This window comes from Phocoena sinus, chromosome 8 (genome assembly GCF_008692025.1).
Source record: "Phocoena sinus isolate mPhoSin1 chromosome 8, mPhoSin1.pri, whole genome shotgun sequence".
NCBI classification, from domain to species: domain Eukaryota; kingdom Metazoa; phylum Chordata; class Mammalia; order Artiodactyla; family Phocoenidae; genus Phocoena; species Phocoena sinus.
In genome coordinates, this window is record NC_045770.1 from 20,320,879 (window position 1) to 20,340,307 (window position 19,429).

At 38.1% G+C, this 19,429-nt stretch overlaps 1 protein-coding gene across 9 annotated transcripts in view; it reads left to right on the forward strand.

Annotated features, from left to right (window-relative positions):
• ALG9 (ALG9 alpha-1,2-mannosyltransferase) overlaps positions 1–19,429 on the forward strand; it is a 96,939-nt gene that overhangs the window by 5,976 nt on the left and 71,534 nt on the right. For all 9 annotated transcript variants that reach the window (XR_004351104.1, XM_032640244.1, XM_032640243.1 and 6 more), the window contains 5 exons: positions 963–1,033; positions 6,630–6,718; positions 8,897–9,032; positions 13,066–13,153; positions 13,332–13,437. Coding sequence is in view for 8 of the 9 variants with exons in the window: in XM_032640244.1 (XP_032496135.1) it covers positions 963–1,033; positions 6,630–6,718; positions 8,897–9,032; positions 13,066–13,153; positions 13,332–13,437 (490 nt within the window). In the remaining variant the exon portion in view is untranslated. The remainder of the gene's footprint in view (positions 1–962; positions 1,034–6,629; positions 6,719–8,896; positions 9,033–13,065; positions 13,154–13,331; positions 13,438–19,429) is intronic.

Consider the following 19,429-nt stretch of genomic DNA (forward strand, 5'->3'; position numbering starts at 1 on the left):
CCTAGTAGCATCTAGAGAGTGCTCAATATATAGTAGGTTTTCAGTATGGTTTTATTGAATTAATGAATGAACTTGGGCATTTGCTGATCACTTGATTGAACATAATGATGAAAACTGAAAGAACTTTTAAGTTATATGTAGTAATATTAATCATAGAATATATTTAAATAGTGCTTATTTTCAGAGGTATTCATTGCTTTTAAACATACCAGTATACTGTAGTATAAAAGCTATTCGGTACAATTCTTATTATTTTGTTATTTTTATTTGTAAAATTCATGTCAATTCCTACAATTAATAAAAACCACATTACAGACATTTGAAAAATAAGAGGAAAAATATGTACCTAAGTCTCACTAGCCTGATATAGCCACTTTTACCATTTTATTATATTTCTTTCCAGTTTTTTCATATACAGTACTTCTGATTTCCATAGCTGTAACTCTGATGTATAAATAATGTTATATCATATATTTTCATTTAGTATTTTGTAATATAATTTTATAATAATTATAATCAGTTATAATTGTCTAAGAAATGCTTGTTGAATAAATGAGTTTTATATCATAAGAATTTTTCCACTGTCTTTGTAACCATAAACTTTGATACGTGTATAATAATACATGAATAGATATAATTTAACCATTTCCCTGTAATTGAACATTTTATAGTTTTTAAAATAGTTTTTACTAAGTTAGTAGAGCTGCAATTAACATTTTTATGAATAGAACTCCTCCCCTCCCATATTTTGAGTTACTTCTGTGGGCCGGAATCAGAGAAGTAGATATACTTCTATACTTGAATTTAGGGACATGAAAATTTGCATGGTTCTTGATACATATTGCTTTTCAAAAGGATTATATCAATTTATAGTTATTAGTGACAAATGAGAGTGGTTTCATCTTTAAGAGTTTTTCTAACTTATCTTTAACTTCTGTTTTCTTGTTCTGGGTTTCTTTCAGATTCTTGTCTTTTACTTTTTACGATGTTTGCTGGCTTTTGTGAGCTGTATATGTGAACTTTACTTTTACAAGTGAGTATAAAAGCTTTGCTTCTAAAAGTGCTATGAGGAAGCCCAATATAGCATAGATTATTACTGTGATAGTAGAAGCAGTGTTTAGAAACAGAAAACATTTTCCTTCTAGCTTCTAATATTATATCTAAAGTGCAATTTCTTATTTGAAACGAACCATTGGAAGGGAATGCTTCTAATTATCACTTTCTTTCCTGAGGTGATAAATGGCATATCTTCATATTATTAACTTTAATTCTGTTAATAAATATCTAACTGGTATTTTATTTGGTAGGATTTAGTAGGGCCCTTTTTTTTTTTTTTTTCTTTTTTGGTCCTGAGAGATAGGATCATGATTTCTTTCTTCTCCCTTTGAGCTGAGCTGATAGGAAATTATTCCCAGTGTGGAATTCACTGCTCTTATTTGCACCCAGTACATTGTCTTTCACCAAGTACCTATTGGTTGAATGAATATTAGTGAAAGTATTAAGCAGTTAAGTGTTCCAGTAATAAAAATAGCTACCTTTTTTTAACATGAAACCTAAGAAACATCTTATTTTAATAATGCCTTAAAAGGTGTCTGGACTTAGTAATCATTATTTAAAGTCTTCCCACTGCAAAACAGCCAAGAATATAAGATAAAAAAGTTCTTTGGCCTTGACTCTGGGTAGAATAGAGGAAAAAAAAAGAAATCCAGGGCTTCCCTGGTGGCGCAGTGGTTGAGAGTCCGCCTGCCGATGCAGGGGACACGGGTTCATGCCCCGGCCCAGGAAGATCCCACATGCCGTGGAGTGGCTGGGCCCGTGAGCCATGGCCGCTGAGCCTGCACGTCCGGAGCCTGTGCTCCGCAATGGGAGAGGCCACAACAGTGAGAGGCCCGCATACCGCAAAAAAAAAAAAAAGAAATCCACTGCTGCCTTTGAGGATTGTAATCTTAAGTTGGTCTTTATATGAGTTCAGGACTGAATTCAAATCACCCACATGGCCCCCTAAACCCCAAGTTGAGAGTTTACTTTAAATTGTTCTGGGTTGTTAGTGTTCCCAGGCATCTTGCAAAAACAAATGTAAAATTTCTCTAGAGAAGTGGATCCTTAATCCAGGTGTCAAAGCATTACCATAGATAAAATTCTAGTGAACAAGAATTTATAGTAAAAATAAATGACAAATCACAGAAGGGAACAAAACATTATGAGTGAGAGCCAGCAGAGATAACAGATCAATAGAAAGCTGACCTGCAAAACTTCATTTATTAGGAATTACTATAATAAGAATATAAAATAATTACATTTAATATTTTTAAAAAATAAAAGAAGGAATTGAAAGCATAAAGAAGAAACAAGAGACTAAACAATCAATGGAGTGAAAAAGAACTTGCAGAATGGGAGAAAATATTTGCAAACCATATATCTGATAAGAGATTCATTTCCAAAATGTATAAGGAACTCCTGTAACTCAATAGTAAGAAACCTAATAATCTGGCCAACATATATGAAAAGATGACAGTATCACTAATCATCAGGGAAATGCAAATCAAAACCACAGTGAGATCACTTCATATTTGTTAGAATGGCTCTTGCCTAAGGAGGCAAGAATATACAATGGAGAAAAGACAGTCTCTTCAGCAAGTAGTGTTGGGAAACCTGGACAGCCGCATGTAAATCAATAAATTTAGAACCCTCCCTCACACCATACACAAAAATAAACCCAGAATGGCTTAAAGACTTAAATATAAGACATGACACCATAAAACTCCGAGAAGAGAACATAGGCAAAACATTCTCTGACATAAATTGTACTAATGTTTTCTTAGGTCAGTCTCCCAAGGCAAGAGAAATAAAAGCAAAGATAAACAAATGGGACCTAATCACACTTACAAGGTTTTGCACAGCAGAGGAAACCATAAACAAAACAAAAAAACAAACTACAGACTGGGGGAAAATATTTGCAAATGATGTGACCAGCAAGGGCTTAATTTCCAAAACACACAAACAGCTCCTATAACTCAATAACAAAAAAACAAAAAACCCAATCAAAAAATGGGCAGAAGACCTAAACAGACATTTCTCTAAAGAAGACATACAGATGGCCAGTAAGCACATGAAAAGATGCTCAACATTGCTAATTATTAGAGAAATGCAAATCAGAACTACAATGAAGTATCACCTCACACTGGTCAAAATGGCTATCATCAAAAAGTCTACAAAAAATAAATGCTGAGAGGGTGTAGAGAAAAGGAAACCCTCCTACACTGTTGGTGGGAATGTTAATTGCTGCAGCCACTATGGAGAACAGTATGGAGGGTCCTTAAAAAACTAAAAATAGGATTGTCATATGATCAGCAATCCCACTCCTGGGCATATATCCACAGAAAACTAATTTGAAAAGATACATGCACCCCAGTGTTCACTGCAGCACTATTTACAATGGCCAAGACATGGAAGCAACCTAAATGTCCATTGATAGATCAATGGATAAAGAAAATGTGGTGTGTATACATATATATATATATATATATGTATGTATACACACACACAAAATGCAATACTATTCAGCCATAAAACAGAATGAAATAATACCATATGCAACATGGACGGATCTAGAGTTTATCATACTAAGTGAAGTAGGTCAGAAAGAGAAAGACAAATACTATATGATATCACTTATATGTGGAATCTAAAATATGATACAAATGAACGTATTTACAAAACAGAAACTCACATAGAAAACAGACTCACATAGAAAACAGACTTACATAGAAAACAAAGTTACTGTTACTAAAGTGGAAAGGGGGTGGGGGAGGGATAAATTAGGAGTTTGGGATTAGCAGATACAAACTAATATATATAAAATAACAAGGTCCTACTGTATAGCACAGGGAACTATATTCAATATCCTGTAATAAACTGTAATAGAAAAGAATATGAAAAAGAATATATATATGTATATATACTTTGAATCACTTTGCTGTACACCAGAAACTAACAGAACATTGTAAATCAACTATATTTCAGTTAAAAAAAAGAAAAAAGAATGGCTCTTGTCTAAAAACAAAGACAAGTATTGGTGAGGATGTAGAGAAGTTGGAACCCTTGCACGCTGTTGGTGGAAATGCAAAATGGTACTGTCACTGTGGAAAACAGTTTGAGGTTCCTCAGAAAATTTAAAAAAATAGAGCCACCATATGATCCAGCAAACCCACTTCTGGGGATTTATATAAAAGAATTGAAATCAGGATCTCAAAGCAGTATTTGCACTCCAGTATTCGTTGCAGCATTAGTCGCAATAGCCAAGATTGGAAACAACCTAAATACCCAGTGAGAGATGAATGGGGTGGAGGACGTGGTATACAATGGAGTATTTTTCAGTCTTAAAAAAGAAGGAAATTCTGCAAATGTGACGAAGTGGATGAACCTTGAGGAAATTGTGCTAAGGGAAATAACTGGTCACAGAAGAGCAAATATTGCATGATTCCACTTTCATGAGTTATCCAAAATAAATAGTTGAACTCATGGAAAAAAGGGATAGAATTGTGGCTGCCCAGTTTGGGGGCAGGTGGAAATGGAAAGTTGCTAATCAATGGGTATAAAGTTTCACTTACGTGATGTGAATTAGCTGTGGAGATCTGCTGAACATTATGCCTATAGATAACAATACTGTATTTTACATTTAAAAATCTGTAGAGAAGGTAGATCTTATATTAAGTGTTCATACCACAATAAAATTAAAAGGATTAAAAACAAAAAAAAAACAAATGAGACTACAAAAATGACCAGGCAGATTTGAAAAAGAACCAACCAGAACTTCTAGAAATGAAAACATAATGATTGATATTGAAAATTCAGTAGATCAAATAACTGATTAGACACTTCTAATAAGTAAACTAGAAGATTGATCTGAAGCAATTACTAAGAATGTAGTACAGAGTGACAGAAAAAAGGAAATATGAAAGGCTAAGAAATGTGTGTGGGGGCTTCCCTGGTGGCGCAGCGGTTGAGAGTCCACCTGCCGATGCAGGGGACACGGGTTCGTGTCCTGGTCAGGGAAGATCCCACATACTGTGGAGCGGCTGGGCCCGTGAGCCATGGCCGCTGAGCCTGCGTGTCCGGAGCCTGTGCTCCGCAACAGGAGAGGCCACGACAGTGAGAGGCCCGCGTACCGCAAAAAAAAAAAAGTATGTGGTCGAGTTGAAAGATCTGATATATATCTAATCAGATCTAGGAGAGAGAGAATAGGGAGAGGCAGGATTCAGGGAAGTAATAGCTAATAAGATTTTTCTAGAATCAAAGGAGAAAATATGCTAATGCACAGATTCAGGAAGCCTAACATGCTGAGCTGGATAAATAAAAAGGAATTGGTAAGACTGTGTAAAACAAAGGACAAAGAAGATCTTACAAGTTGACAGAGGACTAATATAAAACCTACAAAGGAATGTCAGGCAGTTAGACCAACAAAAGCATTCTCAAAAGCCAGAAGACAAAAAATATGTTCAAAGTTCTGTGAGAAAATGACTGTCATCCTAAAATTATGTACTCAGCTAAACCACCTTTTAAGACCAAGAGTTAAATAAAGACTTTTCAGACAAAATATAAAGAAAGATCAAACAAAAGCCAGAATTTACCATTAAGAGATCCTCACTAAAGAACCTTCTAAAGGATATATTTAGGAAGAAACAAAATTATTTCAGAAAGAAGGTCAGAGATGCAATAAGGAACCTGAGCAAGAAAATAGGTAACACATAGTTAAGTCTGAACAGATATTGACTAAATGAAGCAATGATCACCTCTAATAATGTTTTATTTATAGGGTTGAAAAGGCCTGTAAGACAAAAGTAAAAGGAGGTATATAATTGCTTTAGAAACATTGACTTAGATAACTATTTATTAAAACTTTGGGGGCTTCCCTGGTGGCGCAGTGGTTGAGAGTCCGCCTGCCGATGCAGGGGACATGGGTTCGTGACCCGGTCCGGGAAGATCCCACATGCCACGGAGTGGCTAGGCCCGTGAGCCATGGCCACTGAGCCTGCGTGTCTGGAGCCTGTGCTCTGCAACGGGAGAGGCCACAGCAGTGAGAGGCCCGTGTACCGCAAAACACAAAAAAAACCTTTGGTGTAACTCCTAGTCTTTTTTTCTGATAACTGCCATCTGTTGAGCAAGTCTGTGCCTGGCACTCTTCTGTGCACTTTACCATGCATTGCCCTCACAGAAACCTTATGCAGTAAGTATTATCATTATCTTCATTTAACAGATGAGCAATATGACAGATTATGTAACTAGATGAGGGTACCACTGCTAGTGAGTGGAAGGGCCAGGATTTAACCTGTGCCCATCTGAGGCCTGTTATTTTTCCACTATATCAGGCTGTTTTCCTACTGATATTAGAAATAATCTAGCACAGAAAGTGTACATTTCCTCTTAGGTAGAGAGCTTCTCTCCTGCTTAAGGAATAAGAATGTTTGGGTTTCTTATGCACGTGGAATTGCTAACAGACCTGTTGAGACAGTTCTGTATTTGACTTTAGATCTTCAGTGTTCTCTGTGATGCAGACATGTTTTTGTCCTTTAATTTGAAATTTCCATCCTGAAGGTTTGCTATGCTGATAGTCTTTGCCTTTCCTCTAGGGCTGTGTGCAAGAAGTTTGGGCTGCATGTGAGTCGAATGATGCTAGCCTTCTTGGTTCTCAGCACTGGCATGTTTTGCTCATCATCAGGTAAGTAAAAGAGCAGGTGAGGGCATAAAAGGATCACTGATATTTCACAGTTGCATCAAGCAGAAGAACTTGTCCAGATGTAGGTTATATTTGTGTAACATGTCAGTAATCTATAGTCCTGTTATCTACCTGATCTTGATTGACCTTTACAGCCATCCTGTGGTTGTAAGGTCAGATAAATATTTATAAGTCAGATAAATATTTTCTCATTTTTGCAGGTAAGGACGCTGAAACTTAGAAAGGTGAAGCGACTTACTGAAAGCCAAAGAACTCATAAGTTGTAGAGCTGTTATTTTCATCAGGTTGCTTTCTATTACATTATTATATTTTTTATCACAGCAGGGCTGAGAAACAGAGGCATCCACTGCCTTTCTTTGCTTTTAGGGGAAGGACAATAATTTTGTTATTTTGCTCAAGGAAGCACTTTATGTCTAAAAACCCTGGTCTTGATGGTTCTATTTTATGCCAGTTATTTGCAGTGTATTCTATAAAAGTATAAACGTATACTATAAAATACAGTATTCTATAAAGTACTGTATTTTATAGAATAAAGTAAGCTTCTGGAAATTTAGAGTAAAATTGTTAATGTAGAGTGGTGGCTTTCAAACCGTGCTGCCATTGAAGATTTGTGTTCTATGAGCTGAGCCAAAGTGGCCTGTTGCCAAAAGGTAGCCTGTTTCCAGTTTTCCAGAAAAATTAAGTTACTAGATATAATCATCTCAATTTTAATTTTAATTTTTGCTTGTGTATACCAGAATCTAGTATACACACTAAATATACACAAAAAATAGTATCTAGCGCAAAAGTATATATTTGCTTTTCACTGACTGTATCAAAATCCATGTTCTGCAGAGATCTCAGGGCCTCACGCCTGAATAACTTTGAGATCCACTGTCCTAAATGAGACTATGCTTTGCCCTCTGAGCTGGCAGAGACCTCATATTCCTCTGCTCCCCTTGGAGCTAGAATCAACAGCTTTGGATGGCATCAATATTATTTAGCATTTATCTGGGAAGGTTGTACCTCACATGGTTTTTTTTTTGTTTTGTTTTGTTTTTTGCCGTACACGGGCCTCTCACTGTTGTGGCCTCTCCCATTGCAGAGCACAGGCTCCGGATGCGCAGGCTCAGCGGCCATGGCTCATGGGCCCAGCCGCTCCGCGGCATGTGGGATCTTCCCAGACCGGGGCATAAATCTGTGTCCCCTGCATCGGCAGGTGGATTCTCAACCACTGCGCCACCAGGGAAGCCCTTCACATGTTTTTTTAGTTACTTTGCTACTCCTAAAATTGATTCTTATGTGAGGGAGATACCTGAGAGTATTTTTAGTTTTATAATTTCAGCTGAGGATGTTAAGGCACAGATAAGTTAAAGGCATCCTTTGATATGAGCCTCTGAACCCTTTGCTGAGTTTCTCAAATCATACTGCCTGTTCATTGTGGTCCCTGTTGGAGTTGGTATTGATTTTTCTAGTGCTAGGTGAAGCACTTAAACAGCAGGGAAAGGCAGATCTGCATTTTTTGTAGAGTTGTTAGAAACATTTTGATGAAATATTACTGTTGCAGAGACCCTGAAGGTGGTCAGTCCTCTGCTGTATGCAACAAGAAAGTTACCTTGATGGAAATAATTAGGGGGACATCTAAAGGCCAAGCTATCTATGTCAGTGGATGAAGGATGCAAAGCAGTGCTGCCATCGAACATATTTGTTCCTTGAGAAGGCTTCTGAGAATTCCTACGGGGTACAGGTTGCTAATAGGACAGTCTCAGAAGACTATCAGAGGATAAACTTCTTCAGAAACAGATTGTTAGCAATGGCTCTAAATTTCTTGAAGCATACTTCCTGTCTGGAAATGTAACCTGGAGGTACATCTGGGGAACCTGGAATCCTGTAAGTTTTAGACTTGGGGTACAGGCCAGGAGATAAATGGTATGGTTGGCATTGTATAATTGGGTGATGTGTTGGTACATAAAAAACAGGAGAGAGAAAATAAAATCATTGAACTTTGTTTTTTTTTTAACGAGTATCACTTTACTCCTCATTTCTAATATAGCATTGCTCAAAGTATGTTCCTGGTTATTGACATATTGCAGTGCAGCTATATTTTTAATAACTGATAACTCATAAATCTCAATCTCTTGTCCCTTTCCCCCGTTTTCTTTCATTTCTTTTGTCTTGCAGCATTCCTTCCTAGCAGCTTCTGTATGTACACTACATTGATAGCCATGACTGGCTGGTATATGGACAAAACTTCCTTTGCTGTGCTTGGAGTAGCAGCTGGGGCTATCTTAGGCTGGCCATTCAGTGCAGCTCTTGGGTAAGAAACTAACCTGATTCATCTTCCATGTATCACTGGGTATATAGTCAATCCTAATGTTAGGTTACCTCCATATTCTTTGGGTAGGACCTAAAGTTATAGAAATTAATTATTCAAAGATTCTGGGAATTGGAAGAATATTTCTCTTAGTACTTATTGTTACGATTAATTCTAATAAGAAAGTGACTGTTAAGCATCTGCTGTATCCTGTGCACAGCTAAACCCTTTATGAACTTTATTCCTAAACCTACTCTGTAAGACAAATACAATTATTAGTGCTTTTTTTTTTTTTTGGTGGGTCTCCATTGCTGCGTGTGGGCTTTCTCTAGTTGCAGCAAGCAGGGGCTACTCTTTGTTGTGGTGCGCAGGCTTCTCATTGCAGTGGCTTTCGTGTTGCAGAGCATGGGCTCTAGGTGCGTGGGCTGCAGTAGTTGTAGCACACGGGCTCAGTAGTTGTGGTGCGTGGGCTCTAGGGCATGCGAGCTTCAGTAGTTGCGGTGCATGGGCTCAGTAGTTGCGGTGTGTGGGCTCTAGGGCGCATGGGCTTCAGTAGTTGTGGTGGGTGGGTTAAGTAGTTGTGGCGCGTGGGCTCAGTAGTTGTGGCTCGTGGGCTCTAGAGTGCAGGCTCAGTAGTTGTGGTGCACAGGCTTAGTTGTGCCGTGGCATATGAGATCTTCCTGGACCAGGGAACGAACCCGTGTCCCCTGCATTGGCAGGCAGATTCTTAACCACTGTGCCATCAGGGAAGTCTCCAATTATTAGTGCTTTATATAAATGAGAAAGTGGACTTCGAGAGGTTTTGAGTAATTTGCCTTTAAGGTTATGTTTGCTTTGAATCCAGGCCTTCTGACTGCAACAGCTGATGTTTTTTCCATGCTGTACCACCCTGTGCTGTGCATTTTCCCAGTCACCCAGGCTTGTTATCTGAGTTTCCTTTCAGTTCTTCTTCTCTCCTGCCTGCAGCATCTTTTTTTTTTCCAAGTTCCATAGTACCTCTCATTTCTTTTGTACTTTTTGTTTTCACAACTCCTCTAGTTTGTGCTGCCTTAATTTCTTGCCTGTACCACTAGTTATTTAGAAAAATATGTTAGTTTGTGTTAAGGTTATTATCATAGTAGTATAACTTTATTATTTTAAAAAAGTACCAGATTGTATGAGGTAAAAAGAATTCTTAGTTCTTTTCTCCCCTAACCCAGTCTTCACAGTTAGTCACTGCTGATAGTTTTGTACATATCTTTCCAGAAATTATCCTTACATGAATAAATGCACACATACACATTTATACATACATACTTAAATTCTTAAAACAAACAGAATTATCCTATACATATGTATATCTTCTGTACATAGATTTATATCGTCCTTTGTATCAGTTGCATAACATTCTATTATTATATGGCTGTCCATAATTTATTTAACCATTGTTTTATTGGTAGGCATTTGGTTTTCAGTTTTTTTGCTGTTATACCCAATGCTTCAGTGAACATTTTTGTACATATATCTATACACTTGTGGAAATTTATCTATGGGATAAATTTTTATAAGGGAGTTACTAAATCAGAATAGACATTTAAAATTTTCTTAAGTGGATTTTAAAGGCTGGTTTCCCCACCTCCAATCTTTTCTTCTATTCTGCACATCATTCTCAAATTAATTATATTTCTCAAGATTTTGTGTAAGAGCCTCTTCTGTACTTTCTGCTCTTTCCATCATCTTGATGAGTCCCAAATCTTTATATAGTCCAGTCATCTCTTAAGCTTCTCTCATGTATACCTAGCTGCCTATTGGATATCTCCATTTATATAGCTAAACATTTACAGAACTGAACTCATTATCTTCCCTCCAAATCTGTCCTTTACCTTTGTTTCTAGCCCAGAAATGGTACCACCGTCTGTGCTGAGCCAGGACCTGAAAATTATCTGTGACTGTTTTCTCTTTCTCATGTCTTATTAATTTCTTGTACTTTTTGAATATTTTTTTTTTTTTTTTTTTTTTTTTTGCGGTACGCGGGCCTCTCACTGCTGCAGCCTCTCCTGTTGTGGAGCACAGGCTCCGGACGCGCAGGCCCAGCGGCCACGGCTCACGGGCCCAGCCGCTCCACGGCATGCGGGATCCTCCCGGACCGGGGCACGAACCCGCGTCCCCTGCATCGGCATGTGGCCCCTCGACCACTGTGCCACCAGGGAAGCCCCTGAATATCTTTTCAATCTACTTTTCTTCACCTCCCTCTGTTCTTTTATGTAGGCTCATAAATGATCTTCCCATCTCTAGTCTTGATCCTTATAAATCTGCTCTCCGCGCTCAAACTATAGTTATCTTCCTAAAATGCAAATATGATTTTATCACTCTGTTTTGTCTTTGTAATAGCTTCCCCATTGCTCTGTGTCACAGAGGTTGACATTCTGTAGCCTGTGGGTCACACATCCAGCTGGCCTGTTTTGTATAGCCTGAGAACTAAGAAATTTTTACATTTTTAAAGGGCTGTTAAAAAACAACACACACACACACACAAATATGCAACAGAGACCATATGGGGCCTGCAAAGCCTAAAGTGTTTGCTATTGGATCCTTTAAATAAAAAGTTTGCCAACCCCTGCTCTATGGGGTCGAAACTTTAATGTGACTCACAAAGCCTTGTTCTTCCCTCCTTTTTACTTTTCCATCCTCCTTTTGTCAGTTTCTCCATTCCTTTTACTCTCTACTGGGTTTACATTTAACTTCATGAGTTCCCCAAATACCTCTGAGTTGGCGCATTTTGATTAGTCTGCCTTTAGATAAATGCTTTCAGGATCACAGTTAATCAGTCAGTTAGCAATGTACTATCATTTATTGACTTATCAAAGGAGAAATGCAGGTGCTATGGAAATGTAACTAGTTGGGGAGAAAAAAATAAAAACACAGAATGTTAATGCAATATTTAGGTAATAGAATGTGGAATTTCAAATCTTAGAAGAGATGTTCACATGACATTGCCAAAGAGATGATAGAGACGATAGTGCCATATAAATGTAAAGACTTTATGGAAGAGGCAGGAGCAGAGCCTGTAATTGACATTGGGTAGATTCTGTGTAAGTAAATAGATTGGTGTGGGATGGAATTCTTTGTGAGTGGAGCATAGGTAAGGGCTCTGACTAGTGTCCTAGATTAGGAAGTCATGGATATGAAGGTGATTGTTCATGCAAGAGGAGTTGAAGCACCCGAGAAAATGAGTATATATAGAGAAAAGTACAACCTTGCTTTTGGGAGCTAGGACCATGGTAGGGCACACCGTGAGGCAGGGAAAAAGAAGCCTAGAAAGGAGCACTAGGGAAGCCCCCAGAAAAGAACATCTGAGCCAGGGAGTCTAAAGAGGAAGGAGCAGATGCTTTGTGTCAAGTGCAACAGAAAGACAATGGGAGATGAAGCTTGTGGAAACATACTGGGTTTGGCGGACAGGAGATTCCTGGTACCTTAGATCAGTCTTAATAGCTTGATGTTAGGCCTTAAGGAAGAAATAGTGAAGACAACACACATATGCTGTTGATACTTGCTTGAGGAATTTAAGTGAAAGGAAGAAGAACAAATATTACATATTACATTTTGGAGCAGTATTACATATTGGAAAGGGATATATCAGAATTGAAGTGAAAGTTTGTAATATTTTATTACTAAAATCTTAATACATCGTGGAAGGGAGAAATCAGTATTTATTTATTTGGCAGGGTGGGAGTAGGGCAATAGGGTACATTTACTTACAATTAATATATTTTAAATGTCCATTACACATAAATACGTGTAAAATGGAGCTCATTCCGAATATGAATATTTATATTTCTTGTGCATTGTGGGATGCATCTCATTCTGATGAGTCCTGTGAAGAGATCACATTTTTTATTTTTGAGAAGACATCCTTTCATATACCAGCTTTCTTCCCTCACTGTAATTGCTAGAGACATTTTATTCTCAGTTCAGCATGAGGTGTGTGTAAATCTGACCTGTTTCAGTTTCTATTCTAAGTATTTAACTCCCCACTTTCTATCTCTCTGTTAAATAGTTTACCTATTGCCTTTGATTTGCTGGTCATGAAGCACAGATGGAAGAGTTTCTTTCATTGGTCGCTGGTTGCCCTAATGATCTTTCTGGTGAGTTTTCTTTTTATCTTGTTCTAAAGTTGTAATGAAAGCAACTTCTGATATGGATGGAAAAGAGAACATTAGGAATTGATTCTGTTTTTCATTCTGAAGTTTATCCTATTAGCATTGTGAGAATGTTTCCAGAGCAAAACTCTACAATTGCTATATATTTTCTGCTCTCTTTTAGGTGCCTGTGGTGGTCATTGACAGCTACTATTACGGGAAGTTGGTGATTGCACCACTGAACATTGTTTTGTATAATGTCTTTACTCCTCATGGACCTGATCTTTATGGTAAGGCCTTATGAAATTAGGGAAGAGTTAGGGGATAGCTTAATTTGCCTCAGCTTTGAAATTTTAATTCAGCTGCCACATTTTATCAAATATAGCCTTTCTTTGCAGGTAATATTTTCTTATTTAAAAATAAATGACATTTGAACATAGCACAGTGATGATATATAGCCACTAAATATTTTTCCTTGATTAATGTGATGTTCAGATCTGGCTTTCTGTTAGTCCTGCTGCCTCTTATTCTCAGTTTCAGAGTAGTGAAGACTCTGTTGGGTATGCCTTGGGTTTTGATGCTACTCGTTTAAAATTAAGTTACTTTTTTCTCTTCTCATTAGAAAATCAATATGATAACAAAAATAAGAAAATTAAAACATTCATAATCCTATCATCTCCAGATAGCTCTTGTTAACACGTTGGAAAATATTCCTCCAGAGATTTTCTATACATTTGGTATAACATTTGGAGTTACTTTTTCTTTTTTTAATTTGTTTTACTTTAGTATTATGCATTAGGGGAGAAAGTTTAGAAAATCTGTAGACAAAGTGTAGCAAATGGGGGTGAGGTCAGCATGAGAGGGTGGATAGTTTGGCCAGTTTAGGATTAAGAGGGGAAAAAAGGGAATGCCTTTAGTCTGGGGTTGGTTCTCCAATTTCCATCCATCTCCATCCCTCCCCTTTTTTCTTTTTTCCCAGCCAGCCCTTGAGCTTGTTTTGGTTTTTTTTTGTTTGTTTGTTTTTTTGGGTTTTTGGTCCCCTGAGGGCATTTGAGTTAGTGACCACTACAGAGGGATAAGTTAGAGATCTTTCTAATGAGATCAGCCAAGTCAGTAAACATTTTATGAGACAGTTTCTCATTAAATAAGTATAGTTTCTTCTGCCTTAATCTTTTGAAGGTCTTAGAGCATTCTGTATATGTGACTGTCTTGGGCTCTGCTATGAAGCAGGTTAATATTATTTCTGTGTCTCTTATCAATTTAACCCACGCCCATCATTTTTCTGTGCCACTTTGCCAATAGAACCAACAGATTGACTGAGGAGAATTAAAGTAAGCATATAAATGGGATTTAATTGGGCCTCCTGGGATTTGGGGAATGTTGTCATTTTAGATGGCGGGTAATAGGTTAAAAATAAACAGTGTTTTGTTCAGTGAATTGAATCCACAAACTGCATAGTTAGAGAATAATTGCTAAGTGAAGGAATTTTAAAAGGCTCTTTTATGTGGCTCCAAGATCGCTGAGACTATGAGAAAAAGCCCCAATTTTAAGCTTTTGCCTCTAGATGTCTCCCTTTATCTAGGGAGAGTTGCATGTTTTTAATTGCCCATTGTTTTAGTTTACTTGTAAAACTTCAGTTGATTCTACAGGACAATAGAAGGGGGACTGTCTTCCTACATCCAGATTGCATATTAGAAATTGATTTACATGGAACCTATTGGAAACATAATATACATTATATATAGGTGAATAAATTATGTTAATTTGAGTTAAATTTTTAAAAGTTGGCTTCTCCACCTTTTAAATGGGTTATTACATATTGATATTCTGACTGCTTATTTATAAATGAAACTTTGTGTGAGAGTATATGAAAGTTTCATAATTTTTATAGTCCTCTAGATTGATGAGGATTTTACATCTAGAGATAAGCAGGTTGGTAGGGAGAATAGGAAAGAAAGAGTAAATTCTGACCTAAGTTTATGTTTCTAGTTTAACAGTGGGTAGGTTTTGGGATCCAGCGGAGCAGTGGCCAGTCTTTCCCTGCATGTTGGCATCTGCTGTTCATTTCAGCCAGCGTTTTATGGGGAAGAGTCCTTGGGTCTCTGTTCTGCCAGCTTTAGTGAACCTGGGTTAGCTTCAGTTCAGATTTTGCTATTTTGGATGTGCAGGAGCTGATCACTTTCCTAATGATAGAAAAAGCTTTGTTGGGACAGAGGGAATTGTCGTACTGGGTATCAACAGGACTGATTGCCGGGCTGTAGTCAGCCAGACTTTAGGAGGTTGTTCCTTGATGGTAGAATTTTTGTGCTTTTCCCTCATCTTTGACAAATTTTCAGGGGTGTCTGATTTCCATGTTAACTCCATTTTGCTTTAGCAGACTTACAGAGAATGTTTCTTCCATTTTAGGAGTAGGTAGTCTTTGTGTATTCTAGGTCTTCAATAAAGATTTCTTATGAATGAATGAATGAACAAATTCTGGAGTACCCATCAGATTACTTAAGTGCTCTGATCACTATTATGTCCTAGAACTATTTTGTCTAGACCTGTTGTGGTGTGCTAGGTTGGGATTATCTTGATACAAATTAAGAACAATAGAGGTGAAAGTAGTACTTTACCATTGTCAGCTAATTTTATTGTAATTGTTGAGTCCATTCAGTAAATATCAAAGACTTATATGCTGTACAGTTGTCAGACAGCCTGTTTTTTGTCATGGAAACTCTTTCACTTGTTTGGCACTTTTTGGCATTATTTTGACTATTTTCTAAGAGTCTCCTGCTTAAAGTGCTTTGTTAGCTATGGTAGGCACATAGTTTTTTTGTTTGTTTGTTTTTAAGAAGATGTTGGGGGTAGGAGTTTATTAATTAATTTATTTATTTTTGCTGTGTTGGGTCTTCGTTTCTGTGCGAGGGCTTTCTCTAGTTGTGGCAAGTGGGGGCCACTCTTCATCGCGGTGCGCGGGCCTCTCACTGTTGTGGCCTCTCTCGTTGCGGAGCACAGGCTCCAGACGCGCAGGCTCAGTAGTTGTGGCTCACGGGCCTAGTTGCTCCACGGCATGTGGGATCCTCCCAGACCAGGGCTCGAACCCGTGTCCCCTGCATTAGCAGGCAGATTCTCAACCACTGCACCACCAGGGAAGTCCAGGCACATAGTTTTTTATCTGAAAATTTAAAATGCGTTGTGCTGATAGTTTTTGTATACATCTAGTGTTGTTTCTTACATATAAGAACATAATAAGCCTATAAATACTTCTTGAATGAATGGATAAATGACTTCAGCTAAAGAAACATTGAATCAATTGCTTTTGAGCATTTATCATGTGTCCTCATAGAATTTACTGTCTAATAAGGCTGCAGACACATGAATAGATAATTACAGTCCAATCTATTATGTGCTACAGTGGAAAGGTAGGGAATCAAAGGAGCAAGTTCATCTGGTAGTATCAGGAAAGACTTCTTAGAGGTAGTGATCTTTGAGCTGAGCCTGGAAGGAAGAGAAGGAGTTTGCCAGGTAGGCACCAGGCGGGTACATTGTAGAAAAATAGAATTTCAAGTGTAGGGACTGCTGAGACAAAAAGATTGAATATTGAGTTCTTTTTTAAAAACTTAAAGTAGTTTTACAGCATTAGCTGAATTTTAGGTAGGAACTACACAGGCATGAGCAAGGTAATTTCAGTCTCTCCATTGTGATTGTAATAATGGTCCCCAACTTATGATGGTTCAACTTAGAATTTTTTTTTGACTTTATGATGGTGCAAAAGCAATACACGTTCAGTAGAAACCATACTTCGAATTTTGAACTTGGATCTTTTTCCAGTAGGCGGTATGATATCTCTCGTGATGCTGGACAGTGGCAGCAAGCCATACCTCCCAGTCAGCCACTCCATCATGAGGGTGAACAATGGAAACTCTTACAGCCATTCTTTACCAGCAACCATTCTGTTTTCACTTTCAGTACAGTAGTCCATGAATTACATAAGACAGTCAACATTGTGTTATTAAATAGGCTTGATGTTAGGTGATTTTGCCCAACTGTAGGCTAATGTAAGTGTTCTGAGCATGTTTGAGGTAGGCTAGGCTAAGCTGTGATATTCGGTAGGTTAGGTGTATTAAATGCATTTTTGACTTACAATATTTTCAGTTTATGATGGGTTTATCAGGACTTAACTCCATCATAAGTCGAGGACGATCTGTAAATATTTATTCTGTCTGTTGTTTCTGGTTTTCAAAGGGACCTTTCTATACTTTCTTGGCCAGATAACATATATTAATGACACATTCCAGATCTGGGCTGACTCTTGACTTTTGAAGCCAGGGGAAAGAAATAGTTTTCACAACTATTACTTGGATGAGGTAAAGAATACTTGGCATTTAAGAAATTTAGAGTAGTGTAGACATAAAGTTGCAAAGTTGTAGGGAAAACATCTCTATAGGGTCAGAGATCAAGAGGTGAAATTTAGTGTTGCAAAAAGGGAAGTGACTGGGCTTGGCACTGATTTTGCCTCTTTCCCTTGTAACATTTCAAGTCCTCAGATGTTGAGGTTAAGTAGTTTTGTGTGTGAGTGAAGAGCAGTGCTGCTGTCTGATGAGCAGGACACAGGCCTGGAGAAGGTGTGGGAGGACAGGTGTAAGAAATGCTCTCCCCTCAAAAATAACAGTGGGTCTGCTCAAGGATGCCACTTGGTGGCCTAGGATGTGATCCCTGCCTGTTTGTGTGTTTTATCAAATCTGTCAGATCACAGGACAGGAGATTTCAGAAGGTAGGGGCTGGTGTCCTCTATCAGAAGGCCCACAGTTTTCCATTCCTGCAGCGGCAGAGGATGAAGCCCCAGAGGAGTCTTTTGGGGAGTGCTCAGGGTCACCTGCCAGCCACAGCTGTTCCAGAGCCTTCCCTCTTTTGTTAATCATTTCTGTTGAACCTTGGTGGCTTTTTCTTCTTGGTGGTGCAAATTTGACATTTATAAGGACGATTTACTATAATTTAGTTCCTAGAGTTCTATAAAATTGTAGGCCTATAAAAGATTCCAGATTCCATTCAATCTGTGGAACAATAAACATTATCCCCTCTTCTTTTAGCCTCTTGCAAAGCTCCCTTTAGCTCGTTTGAATGAAAGGAATTGAGGCACTTTCCACAAAGAGGGAGATAGGTGAGTCACTCCCTGCAAAGACCCTGCTTCCAGCTTCCTTTCACCTTTCATTTTGCACCAGTTAAATGCTTAGCTTGTCATTCTGACACATTTTTTTCTACATAGTTCAGCTTTGATATTTTCTGAGAGCAGCGCTGAATATCTCCCTGGAAAGAGATAAAAGTTTTTACTCTTTGAAGGCAGATGCCTCATCAAGTAGGGGAGGACACTGGCTAACAGGATTCACTATTTTTGTCCCCTTTTGCTCTTGTTTTTAAGACTGTTGTCAACTTGAACCTTCCCAAATCTTGACTTATCCCCCGATTTTTACCCCATCCTTCAGGGAAGTAACAGTCTTACGAAATGTTCACAGCCTAGCTGTGAACTTGATCTATGAGCTCCTAACACGTAAAAATAATTGAGTTTACCAACTTAATGCTTTTGGTTCCTTATCTCAGAGTACAGTGTACCTTGGTAAAAAGATACCCCTAACAGAAGGGCATAGTAAGTTGTGGTAAAGACAAAAAGACTAAAGAGCTTTCCTGAAAAAAACGTATATTTGCAAAGATCAAAGAGAAAGAGGCTTTTTTCTTTTGATGTTTAGCATCTGTAGTAGATGATGTGGAAGGTGATCTCCTTTCCTCTAGTCACTCTGGTTTTTCTTCTCAGGGTCAGATTTCCAGAATTTTGTAAAGAAAAAGGTGGGTCAAGGTTGATAGCATTGCCACCACACTGGCAGTCAGGAGAGGATTGTGCAAAAACTTACTTCTCTGGAAACTGGATGTCTAAAGAACTCAGTTTAGGAAATGTGTTGTTAAATAGTAATTAAAATCCAGAGAAGACGTGTATTTCTGTTTTGAAAATAAAACCATCCATTAGTTTTCTATAACCCAAAAGGTTATTTGTAGAGAATACAAGATATAAATGTCTCTAATGAGCTTGGCCTGGGACAAAATCTCTGTTCCTGAACAGTCCCTATCATTGTATTTAGACAGGAAGGAGAGAGCTTTCCCAAAAGGTGACCCACGATTGAATTTGAGTCCTTCCTTAGGGTCCCCCTGTTCTTCTTCCTCCTCCCTTAGATGTTTCTAGCATTAAGGGTTTGGTTTCTAATCTTATTTTGCTGTGCAAGCTGCAAAAATGTCAGGCTTTTCTGCCTG